This window comes from Furipterus horrens, unplaced genomic scaffold (genome assembly GCF_987537825.1).
Source record: "Furipterus horrens unplaced genomic scaffold, mFurHor1.1.pri manual_scaffold_5, whole genome shotgun sequence".
NCBI lineage: Eukaryota > Metazoa > Chordata > Mammalia > Chiroptera > Furipteridae > Furipterus > Furipterus horrens.
In genome coordinates, this window is record NW_028327175.1 from 147,197,468 (window position 1) to 147,209,853 (window position 12,386).

General features: G+C 33.2%; 1 protein-coding gene and 1 non-coding gene across 12 annotated transcripts in view; one reads left to right on the forward strand and one right to left on the reverse strand.

The window, feature by feature from the left end:
* The window catches only part of PCDH15 (protocadherin related 15), a 686,961-nt gene extending 674,970 nt beyond the window's left edge, over positions 1–11,991 (reverse strand). For all 11 annotated transcript variants that reach the window (XM_090279288.1, XM_090279289.1, XM_090279283.1 and 8 more), the window contains exon 1: positions 11,896–11,991. In XM_090279288.1, the coding sequence (XP_090135414.1) occupies positions 11,896–11,986 (91 nt within the window). In that variant the 5' untranslated portion in view covers positions 11,987–11,991. The remainder of the gene's footprint in view (positions 1–11,895) is intronic.
* On the forward strand, positions 10,965–11,100 carry LOC150010084 (small nucleolar RNA SNORA48). The gene has a single exon (XR_016511597.1). It is a non-coding gene; the product is annotated as a small nucleolar RNA SNORA48 (small nucleolar RNA).
* Positions 11,992–12,386: the final 395 nt, after the last annotated feature.

The following is a 12,386-nucleotide window of genomic DNA, read 5'->3' on the forward strand; positions in this document are numbered from 1 at the left end:
AGCAGTTAATGTCATGCAACAAAAAGAAACACATCATGATATCTTCAAATGTCATTCTTTTGGGAGCCTACTGTCAAAAACCACCTTACCTGTGACTAGATAAAGGGCTTCTGCTGTCAAGTTTAATGTATCTGGGAAGCTCTCAGTGATAGATACACATTGCAGGAACTCGCTCAGGTCCCATGTCAGCAGTTCCCTAGTTTTCATTTTTGGGGACTATATCGCACTTTATATATTCAAATAAACCCCAAAAGAATTAAATTGTTTAAAAGAATTTAAACTGCTGTTTGACAACAATCCTACACTGAATTTAAATCTTAGAAATTTAGAGAATTGAAAATCTCTTTAAATTTTATTCTCATTGGGAAAGAAATTGGATGGCATTTCCTTTAAAATGTTCCTGATCTGATAATAGAGGGAAGCTTTGGAGGTATTGAAATATGTGTGCATGCACTCTGGAAAATTTTATATTATAAGAATGCACTCTGAGAGTTTTTCTTTCTGAAATGCTATCCTAATTCCTTTCTGTAACAGGAGAAGCTGAAAGGTCTGGTTAAAATTATCTTTTTAAAGTAGATTTATAAGTGAGAAGTATCTGGAGTGAGAAAATGATTATTGCACTTTCTGTAATTTAAATTAGCTAAAGGGAGGCAGAGAGATAAGTTTTGAGCAAGTCAGAGAGAGAGAATAAAGTGAGAAGAGAAACGTCCAGATATGAGTAAAGAAAAGGTAATAAAATAATAAGAAGGAACTAATGGAAGTTCCTCTGAAAATTGACATAAAGCCGAAGAAGGTAAAAAAATGGAAAAGGTACAGACAGCTACCAAAGACTACTGAGTTTCTGTGCTATGCCAAATACCTTAAAAAATGCAGCTGAGAAATTTACAGGCTACTTAGGCAGAAAATTATACAAAGACTTCTAGTACACAAAAAATAGTATATAGAAGTTATGGGGATTATTTTTAAAAAAGAGTGGTCAAGTGTGTGATTGTGTTTGTGTGTGTAAATGTTTTCAGACAAAATAAAAATAAAAATGTCATTGAGTAATGATAAGAACATGTTGTCTTTCTTTGATTTGAAAATATTAATAATTATTATAATAGGTAAAAACATGTATTTATAATTTTCTATATGATAGAAAGCATGCTAAGCAACTTATTGCATAATATCAGTTAATCCTAATAGCAATCTAGTCAAAATTGCTATCATCTATGTTTAACAGATGGAGATCTGAGCCTTATAGAGATTACATACCTCATCAAAAATTATACTGATTTTGCCAGGATTTAAAAAAGGTCTATCAGATTCCAAAGTCCGTACCATGGACAATCTTCCATATCCAAGAATACCAACGCTTTATCATCTATTAATCTTATGTTTCTTTTTGCTTTGGTGTGCACATATGAATTTATATGTATCAGCTTTGAATTTAATGTAGCTCCTCTTTTATTTTCCAAGTAACTCAAACCTACCTCATTCTAGAAATCTGTATTGCCAGAAGGGAAGGTGCATGAGGAGTGGTGGAAGAGGGCAAAGTGGGGAATAAATGGTGGCAGAAATACTTGACTTTGGGTAGTGAGTTTATGATGCAGTATACAGGTGATGCATTATAGAGTTGTACACTTGAAATCTGTATGGTTTTAGTAACCAGTGTCACCCCAATAAATTCAATAAAAATATTTATATGACTAACTATAACTGACACAGACTTTAGTTTATTCTTATATATTTTTAATCCTCACCTGAGGGCATGCTTATTGATTTTAGAGAGAGGCGAAGAGAGGGAGAAAGAGGGAGAGAAACATTGATGTGAAAGAGAAACATTGATTGGTTGCCTCTCATGTGTGCCCCAACCAGGAACTGAACACACAACCTAGGAATGTGCCCCAACTGGGAATCAAACCTGTGACCCTTCATTCACTGAGACAGTGCTCCAACCAACTGAGCCACACTGACCAGAGCCACAATTGATACCTACTTTAACAACCTTCTAAGTAGGCAGCATAAATGGCATTCTTTTAATCAGCCCCTCAAAATCTACAGTATATTGATTTATACTTGTCATGTATTTTTGTCCATTTTGCTGCTGTCTCATACGAACTAGACAGTAACATTCATGAGGTCAAGAAATGTATCTGATTTATGTTTGCATTCCTAGAATTTAGCACAAAACTGGCATAGAGTAGATGCTAATAAGAAGTTATCACAGCTTGCCTCACTCTCTTAAGGTTTCATGGATCAGAATTTACACTTTGTACCCTCACGAGACCTGTAACACCCTGTATTAAAGCTGTACAGTATAGTAGTTGAAAGTGTGGCAGCTAGAGTCAGGCTACCTGAGCTAAGATCATGGCTCTTGGATATATGAGCTGTGTGACATTAAGCAAGATAGCTTACTTTACTTCCTTATCTGAAAAAAATGAATAGTTATAATTATAATAGAACTTATCTCAAGGGATGTTAGTGTAGATTAAATAAGAGAATATATCCTTTGCTGAACATTCGAACATTCCTTTCTTCTTCATGCTTTGTTAGAAATTGTCTATTCCCACAAGGTGTTTTTCCCATAGCCCTCTCAAAAGTGGTGGTTTTTATCATATCCTTAGATCTCTAGGACTTTAGGTGGGGTATGCACCCTTGAACCTTCCACTTCTCTGTTATCACTGTCATACTACTTTGAAAAAAAAAGAAAAAAAGAGAAAAAAAATTGTATATTATATCTTCAAACTGCCCCAATTTCCTCTTCCTTTTCTTTCTCTTGCAACCATTGCAAAATTTCACTGTCCACATCCTGCCACAGCTAATCCTGCCCAGGTCACAAAGAAACATCACACTGCTAATCTGATACTCAGGTCTCACACTTGACACAGCTGATCACTTTCTCTTTGAAATGCCTTCTTCATTTGGCTTCAAGTAAACCATTCTCTCCTGGTTTTCCTCTCATTTACTGTCTATACTGCAATATCCTTTTTTGATTCTGCCTCATCTTCCTAGACATTTGTGATTAGTGTTTGTATGGCTCAGTTCTAGCTATATTTATTCTTTTGGTGCAGTTGCTGAGCCTCTCCGGATGTTTAGACCAAATGTATTGATGTTAAACCTTAAATCTTACCTTTTTGTCTTCTCTGTATCTGACACACCAGCAAACCCTATTGTCTATACCTTTAAAATGCATCCATAGTCAACAATTTTTTACCACCATTGTTATGAAGACCTGGTCTAAACTTTGTTTTCTGCTTCAAATACTGTTAATAAATTTATCAGTGGTCACCCTGATCTTCACTGCTGATCCTCAACAAAAGGGCCAAAGAAATTTTATTAAAACCTGACTAAAATCATTTCACTCTTCTGCTTGAAACACTAGTAGCTTTCCATCTCACACACACACACAAAGACAATGTCCTTGCAGTTGCCTTCAAGGCTTTGCACATCAGCTTCCCTCATCACCTCTCTGATCTTCTCTCTTCCCCTCGCTCCCTCACTCAGTTTAACATTTCAACATTTGCTTCTGATTGTGTTCTTCAAACATACTATGTACATATATACAATGAAATATTACTTGGCCCTAAAAAAAGAATGACATCTTACTATTCGTGACAGCATGGATATAGCTAGAGGGCATTATGCAATACAATAAGTCCGTCGGATGAAGACAATTATCATATGGTTTAACTTATATGTGGAATCTAATTATAAGCAAACAAACAAATTTGAAACATAGTCAGAGATAACTCTGTATGGTGTCAGTTGGGTCCTGAAAATATCAGGTGGATCACTATATAAAGCTTATGATGGCCTAACTACTATGCTGCAAAGCTAAAATCAATACAAAAGAATATTAAAAGTAAACTGTAATTTCAAAAATTAAAATAAGAAACAAAACCCCTAGGCATGCCCCCATCTCATGGCCTTTTCACTCAGTGCTCTGTCTTCAAAACTCATCCCTAGTAGTCTACATGGTATTTTCCCTCATCTTCTTCACAACTTTTCTCAAAGAAGACCTTCTTAGTACATCCTTTCTACACAATGTTTTATAATTATATTCCCTTAAATATTTCTTCCACATTTACCTGCTTTATTTTATATGACTCCTTTTGCATAATAACATGCTACATATTTTCTTACTGAGTTTGATTATTGTGTCCCCCCTTTTATGAGATGAAAATTTTTCTCAATTTTATCATTTGCTATATCTGCAACACATAGAACAGGGCTTGGCACATAGTACCACTGAAAAATATTTGTTTGCGACTACATAAGCTTGTATGACTGAAATGTTATGATATGTGCATTATGAGTATATATATGCAATGTAAGAAGGGGATGGTGTGCAGTATGTGTATTGTGTTTGACATATAGAAACCACTCAGTAGATGTTAGTTATTATTAGAAAATTCATATGCACATAATAGATGTTATATATATTTGCTATACCTGGATGAATGCATGAATGAATAAATAAATGAGTGAAAGAAAATACAAAGCATGATGTAACAATAATATTCTTTTAAAATGTTGTATTTTTTCCCTTATGAGGATACCCTGGATATCAGGCCAGCTGTGGCCAACTGTGGCCCAATCCTGGATATAGCCACATAAAAAAAATTGATGACAGAGTTAGCATTGTCCTTTCCACACATTATCTAAGTCTAAGCCTGAACAGCTCTTATCAGTATTCCAATTGTTCAATAAAGACACTTAATAAATTCAGAGCAGCTCAAGAGTTGTCACTGAGCAGTCAAATTGAATAGCCCTGAGTACATGGTAGGACCCAAAAAGAATAGGGAAGATTATTAGTATGTATGGGGCACTTATCTCAGGAATAACCACTGCAGTGTGATCCATAGCATTATAAACAAATGCCCAACACATTAGCTAATTATCGGAAAAAGAAAGACAGAAGACGCATCTGAAGAAATGATCAACTGAGTTTGTGTTTTCTACAAAAAAGTCTTTCTAAATGACACACCATCATGGGATAAATCTAATTGAATCTCTAAAAATCATATGTAATATAATGTATATGAAAATAATCATTAAGTTTTCCTAATAGAATGCAAAAAAATGTAGGCTGTAACATCTCCCTACCACAGGCATTTATTGATTGCTTCTGTCCATATGATGATGTTGAACAATGTCATATAAACCAAACTGTGACTAAATATGTTTTGCAATTGTTGTTTGAACTTCAGCTACTATTTGCAAGGCTCATCAATTTACTAAATTGTTACAAAAGACATTTCATCTCTCAACCTAGTTTTTCAATGCTATTTCAATAGTTTTTGCTTTTAGGAATTTATAATATTAAATAAAAACAAACATTATATAACATGTTATAATGTAAAGGGGAAGATGGACATTATTTTTTCAGCTTAATGTATAATTGATGAATAAAAATTGTATATATGTATGGTGTACAACATGATGGAGCAAGAATTACACATTGTGAAATGATTACCATAATCAAGCTAATTAACAAATACATCACCACAAAAGTTACCTTTTTTATTTTATATTTTTTAATATCTACTATCTCAGTAAATTTTAAGTATACATTATAGTATTATTAACTATATTCATAAGGTTCTCCAAAACATATTCATCTTGTAATTGGAAGTTTGTACTCTTTGACAGTCACTACTCATTTAATTTTATTGTAATTAGTAACAACATCAAAAGATAAAAATTAAGTTAATATCAAAGAATAAGAATCTGAAGAAAATCTGGAAAGAAAGGTTAAGATGTTGATGTCATAATATAACAGCATAGCCCAGCATGTGGTAATTGAATGTGGAGCTTAGATAAAGGGTGGAAGTTTGCCATTTAATACTGATATTAATACCATACTGGAAAAGCAGCTTAACCTCTCTTTGTTTCTATAATTTCATGATCTATAAATAATCATAGTAGTAGTGAAATCATATGTGATTATTATTATAATCATTAAAGACCTCATGAATTCTTGGGAAAATAAAATCTAAAAAACCTACATGGAAAAGTCAGTTAATAAATGCTAAATATACATTATTGATTATTATAAAGAGATGCTGTTTACAAATGAAATAAGTATTGTTATAATTTGTGATTTCAAGAAACTTTCAAACATGTCAGAATGCCATCGTATATAAAATACATACAGACACATAGAGTATATAAGAAGACATTACATACAATCAATTGCAAACACTGAGCACTACAAGCAAACAACAGCTTCTAATGGTGTGATACGAAGAGAGACAGAGACAGAGACAAAGTCAGAGGCAGAGAGATAGAGACAGAGAAAGAGATATTTGCTGCCAGCTGGAGTTCCATGAAGGAGATAAGATTATACATGAGTTTGGCCAAATGATGATCACAACCAAGTATTTCTTTCTTTACCTTTGGATATTTAATATCTAACCTTCCCAGAATGAGGTCATAAAACAGCATGTGCATGCCTCAAAGTGCACAGGAATATCTACATACATCTTAAGTCAGAACACAAATTCAGTATTCTTGTTTTTCTGAAATTATCAGGTTCTTTCAGTTTCTCAACTTGAAAAATCAAAATTTATCCTGCAAACATTTTTTTACTATCTCTACCTCAAATTTTTCATCAGATTTCCATCTGTATTATCCCAAAACACAAACACTGTACATAATTCTATTATAACATAGATCACATTGCACTGATTACCTCTCTCATTATTATACTCAAATTAATGGATTACCTTATTCTTGCATCTCTAATATATTCCCCAGAATTAATATTCAACAAAAATTTAATAACTAAATTTTCTTTGGAGAAGTAAAGATGTGGACTAGAGAAAAAGTAGTGATATATGCAGTACATGTATCGTTAGATGAATACACTGTGTGAGAAAAGTTATAGGAAACAGAACATGACCAAAGACAGGATTTAATAATCACAAAAGATCCTAATTTGTTTATTAGAGAATATAGATCCTTATGGAAATACAAAAAGTGGAACAATTTTGAACTCACTATGAGGAAAAGGTAGAATATACACCAGAAAGATGGAGAAGTCTGTTATGAAAATAATAAGAAAAAGTCAGTACAAATAGCCTTTGAGAAAAAAAAAACGTTGCAGAAATGTAGATCAATAATGCTGTTTGCTGAAACACTAGAAAATTATAGGATTTGCTCAAGAAAGTAGTTATTGGAGGCCTTAGAGAGTGCAGCTTTAGTGGAGTTGTGAGAAAAACGAAATTGCAAAGCTTAAGGAAATTGAAGAAGTGATGTTGGTACAGAGACTTGACAGGAAAGGACCCAACTAAGAAAAGCCTCTTTATTATGAGATGTCTGTGTCATTGAAGACTCAGAACCAAGAAAGCATACAATTGCATTTTGCTCAATTTCAATTAAAAACAGTTAAAATCAGTTCTACCTTTAACACAGTATGTGAACGATTTATTTTTAAATGGGCTCAAATTTTTCAGGTTCTTAAAACCACAAAGGGACACATTGACTTTACCAATTATCATTAATTTTATCTGCATCGTTTAGACACTTAATTAGACCTTTTACATCTTTTCCCTGTCTTAACAGGAAGTCTGAGAGTATCTAAAGTACAATATTAATACTTTGATATTCTAAGTTACCTTGAGGTGGGGGGAGAAAACTCTGTGAGCGTGTGTGTGTGCTTCCATGTGTGTGTGTGTTAGCAGAAAGAAAATCCTCTAAGTACAATTGTTCTGATTATCAATTATTTCCCTGGCTCTTTAGCTTTCTGGCTTTCCAGGATATACAGATAGGTTTTAAATGAGCCTATTACTAAAGTAAACAAAAACTATTGAAGTTATCTTTTCAGGCGCAAGGTCAGAACTTAAGTCACAGAGTCTATATTTCTTAACTTGATTTGTGGGAAATTGTTGCTGAAACAAGAAAGACATGCTTTGAAACCTTAACTTTAAAACTGAATTAATTTTGGTGTGAAAGGATCCACAAGATTACTCACCCTCAGAAAAGAGGAGACAAGAAATGTAAATGTGGGAACAACCTAAGAAAGAGTACACCTTCAAGCTTTCACCTGAAGATGAAATTTAGTTTAGGAAAGTTTTATTGGAGTAAGTATTAAGAGTGACAATGCTCTTTTTGTGCCATCCCATTCTAAATGTTACAGAGCATTGTAATATACACAATGTATATAAATCTAATAGCTTATACGCATGATAAAAAAGACAAACTTTTATAAATTTAAGTTATCCTATAGGTAAAACAAAAATTCACTCTTAAGATTTTAATTTAACTCCCCTGAATAAAAATACACTAATTAGAAGAGAATGGCTTACAAAAATATATGCTATATTTCATTTAACCTTTATCTAAAATGTTTATTATCTATGTACTATATGTGTTTTTGTTTGCGTGTGTGCATGTATATTTACTCTATTGCTCTCTATATGTATGTTGCCATAAGAAATCATATTTAAATGAGGAATTTAAAAGTTTCATGGAAAATTACTTAGATATACTCTCCAATAATTATCTTTAATTTAATTATAACTGAAATAGTCTAAAAATGATTGCATTGTAATATGATCAGAAAAGATAATGTTAACAAGAGGAAGATAACTGTATTAAGCTTAGAAATAATGAGCTCAAAGTTTAAGAAATTTTTTAAATAATAATAAAACATACCCATATATTATTTTCCCTTTTGCCTTTCTCTCCTTCCTTATCATAATTTATTTATGAACTCAAAATCAAAACAAAATAACAATAACACAACCCCTGTCCACAACTTGGTTTATTTACCTCATTGTGAATCATAGCATTTGTAAGAACAAAGAGTATGTTTTATAGGTATTGTATCCCACACAACATATGCTTTAGCAGATGGCCCTGCTTCCTGTGCTCCTTATGGCACCTCCTTCCCAGCTCTCCACACTCAGTCTGGGATCAGGTCACATATTTCCATTCAAACAGAATTGTCAATATTGGTAATGCATTAGCTATAGCTAAAATACCAATCCTAATGCTCCATTGAGGGAGGGAGACCATAAACTACAAATCATTAGGTTCTCTAACTTACTGTCAGCTAAATTATGACTTTTTAATTTAATATAATACTATCCATCTCATTTATTACTACTTTCTTAGATATATTGTCATCAAACAAATGAAATGCTCATTATGGGATAGGCCATCTACAAATTTTATTACTGAATCTAAAAACTTGTCCCAGTATTTTGAATGAGAAATATAAAAATAATTTAAAACTTAGACAAAGTTTTCAAGTAAAAGTTATGTTATAACATATTTTCATATAAGGAAAACCTAGACTGTTACACTAATGGCCTTAGGATATTTTGACATTTTCTCCTTTGTGTTTTTCTATCTGAAGTCCTAACAATGTGTGTAAATCAGTTGCCAACTATCAAAATGGGCAGATCCAACCACTGACCTTTCTATGGCAAGGTGTTTTCATTTTTACTTTTCCTTGCATGTACCTATTATGATTTTTATTATAATCATTGTCTTTCTTCATTCAATACATGTACTTGCAACCCCAAGCATTTGGGTAAAAAAAAAAATGTATTTAAGAAATTCAAATCACCTATTCGATTCAAGTGTTAGATTTGTGTTACTCAGTGTTTGCCCAGTTCTGATTTTATCCCTGCATAGTGTGGACTCACAATTTTATATGGATTTAAGAAAACGGTAACTATGACAATAAAATAAAAGTGATGCTTCAGTCCCAAGATGAGGGAGGCCAGAGAGATGTAAAGACCTGGGGGTACCTAAGGGAAGAGAATTGTTGTCTCTGGCAGCATGTGGAAGATGCTAGTATGGATGGAATACTGAAAATCAGATAAAGTTAAGAAACCTCTGTAAAACACCATACAAAATTTATGTTTCTCTACCATAGTTCCTGTCCCTTCAATCTTCCTCAATATTGAGTCACTTATCTCCAGGAGAGACCCAAGAAAGCTTTCTAACTATGGCTATAAAGAAAGTTGTCCATGAGTGCAGTCAATACTTAACGGGGCAGCCTCACTGTGAACTCTCAGTTGGCAGGTGCAAAGTTCCACTCTGCTTCAGAAAGGAGATTATGTGATGGCCAATAGTGACCTGATCATCTTGCTTTGGAGGCGATGCAAGCGCATTTAGAAAGACCAAGAGCTTTAATGATATTATGAAGAAAACCAATCTACAGCATTACAGGTTCAACCAGGAGTCATATCTTCTGATGGCCTGAATTACATTTTAAAAAGTTCAGGGTTTGTGAATGTCTAATGTTAGCAATGACACTAAATCCTTCCCTTCTTGCTCCATGTGAACATTAAATATCAATAAAAAATAGAATATCTTATGACATAAAGAAATAACAACACACACTGATCTGTTATCTATTCCTGGGGCACAATTTAAAATGCATTATGTTACTCTAAAGGCATGCTCGTTTAAGTTGCACTGATTTTTATTTTTGTTTCAAAGTAGGAGATACATTATTTATTTTATTTTTGTTTCAAAGTAGGAGATACATTATTTATTTTATTACTACATTTTTTAAATGTGTTATTAGGCTGGAGATTCACAAGCTCCATCAATGGCAATGACATGAACATTAAATTCACATGTGCTTGAAGTCAACACTGTGTAATTAGCAAAACTTTTCAGGGAAGTAGGCTGTTGATTTTATGAAAATAGTTGCTATTGTAAACTATTCTGCAAATCCCCAAAGAGGCATATTTGTCTGATGATGAGGAACTGGGAATATCTTAAAATATGCACAATTTGAATACTGTTTGGGATAGAGCAAAATTAACTCATTTATCTTCAGTCATTCAACTTAACCAAGCAAAACATAAACAAAATTCACAATTTTTGATGTCACTAAACACAATTAGATAACAGGGAAATAAAGAGGAGGAGATGGTTACGTGCCCGTGTACCTTAAATGCTAAACAAATGTCAGGTAAGAACAGTGAACATTAAAAAAAAAAAAAGAAAAAAGAATATGTCCCTGACCTGGGTAGAGTTGCACCTGGTTTGGTGGTGCTAACCTCATATCAACCAGGGACAAAGTAACTCCTTGTTTATCCCAGGTTGGCTTTTGGTTTGTGCCCATGCCTGGTTCATGCCTTGGAGACACGGATTAGTGGAAAAAAAAAAAAAAAGAATAAAACTCATTTTTTAAAAAATAGCAACTTCTAGGGTGAGGATTTTTGCCCTTTAAAAACAAATTCCTCTATTAAACTTAACATATCCTATATATCCTAACTTTCATTATGCAGTATTCTAAGACAGAGTCCTTCAAGATTGAAATATCTAAGACAGGCACGTTTGGGCCACTGTAGACATCATCTGTTAAATAGCCTCTAAGGAGCCTGATGATTAATATATTTTTCTTAAATGACCAACTTACTGTTAGGAACTGACTTACAAAGTCGAATGTCAAGTCTTTTATATATTTTACTCTTTCCAAATAAAATAGTGGGGGATGAAATAATGCAACAACAATTCAAGTGCTAACACTGAAATCATTTATGGCATCCACTTCTAACCCCTTCAGGGATCTCTTCTCAAACGAAATTTTGGTAATTTTTATATTGCTAAACTTTATCTAAGATAATTGTTTGTGTTTGTTGAAGGGCTACTAAATAGAATCTCAGGTTTTTTAAGTAGAATTCACTTAGAATTAGTAAGTGTTCAAATGGAGGCCTTCATTGTATTAGCTATCATACTGCAATCCTCATTAAGGAACGAAGTGCACTGGAAGCCACTTTTGCAAGATTATGTTATTTAAAGCAAATTATTACATGGAGCTACTAACCTTTAAAAATGAACTACAGATTAGCATTATTCATTTCTCTGGTGTGTTTTATGATTCATTTAATAACTGAAATCCTGACTAGTGATAAAGTTCAGACTAAAAGCATCCTTACTTACCATCTTCATGCTGGCCAAAGCAGATTCTGAAGAGAGAAACAAGAATAATTCCTGAAGCTAACCATTTCCAGAGATAAAACTGTTGTAACATCTTCTGTCAAGTTCCACTCCAGGCTGATCTGAAATAGTAAGAGGGAGAAAGAAACATGTGACAAGTTCATTAATCTGTTATAGTCAAACACAACTGTCACAACAAAGAAAAGCCTTAGTGACTTCACAGGTAACTACAGTTACCTGTGCATGCTATCCATTAACAAAGTAGCAAACTTGCTTAATGCCCTGGAACTCTATCCACGTGAATTTGCAGACAAGTAATCTCTAAGAAAAGACATATTTGCTACTAATTTTGTAAGCAAGAAATTTGAGAATTTGACACACTGATAATATCAGAACCACACTCTTTAAATTGGTGACCCTGTTAGTGAATCAAATGCTAATCAGTTTAAGTTACTAAATTTATCTTGTATATAGCATAATTCAGTCATAAGATG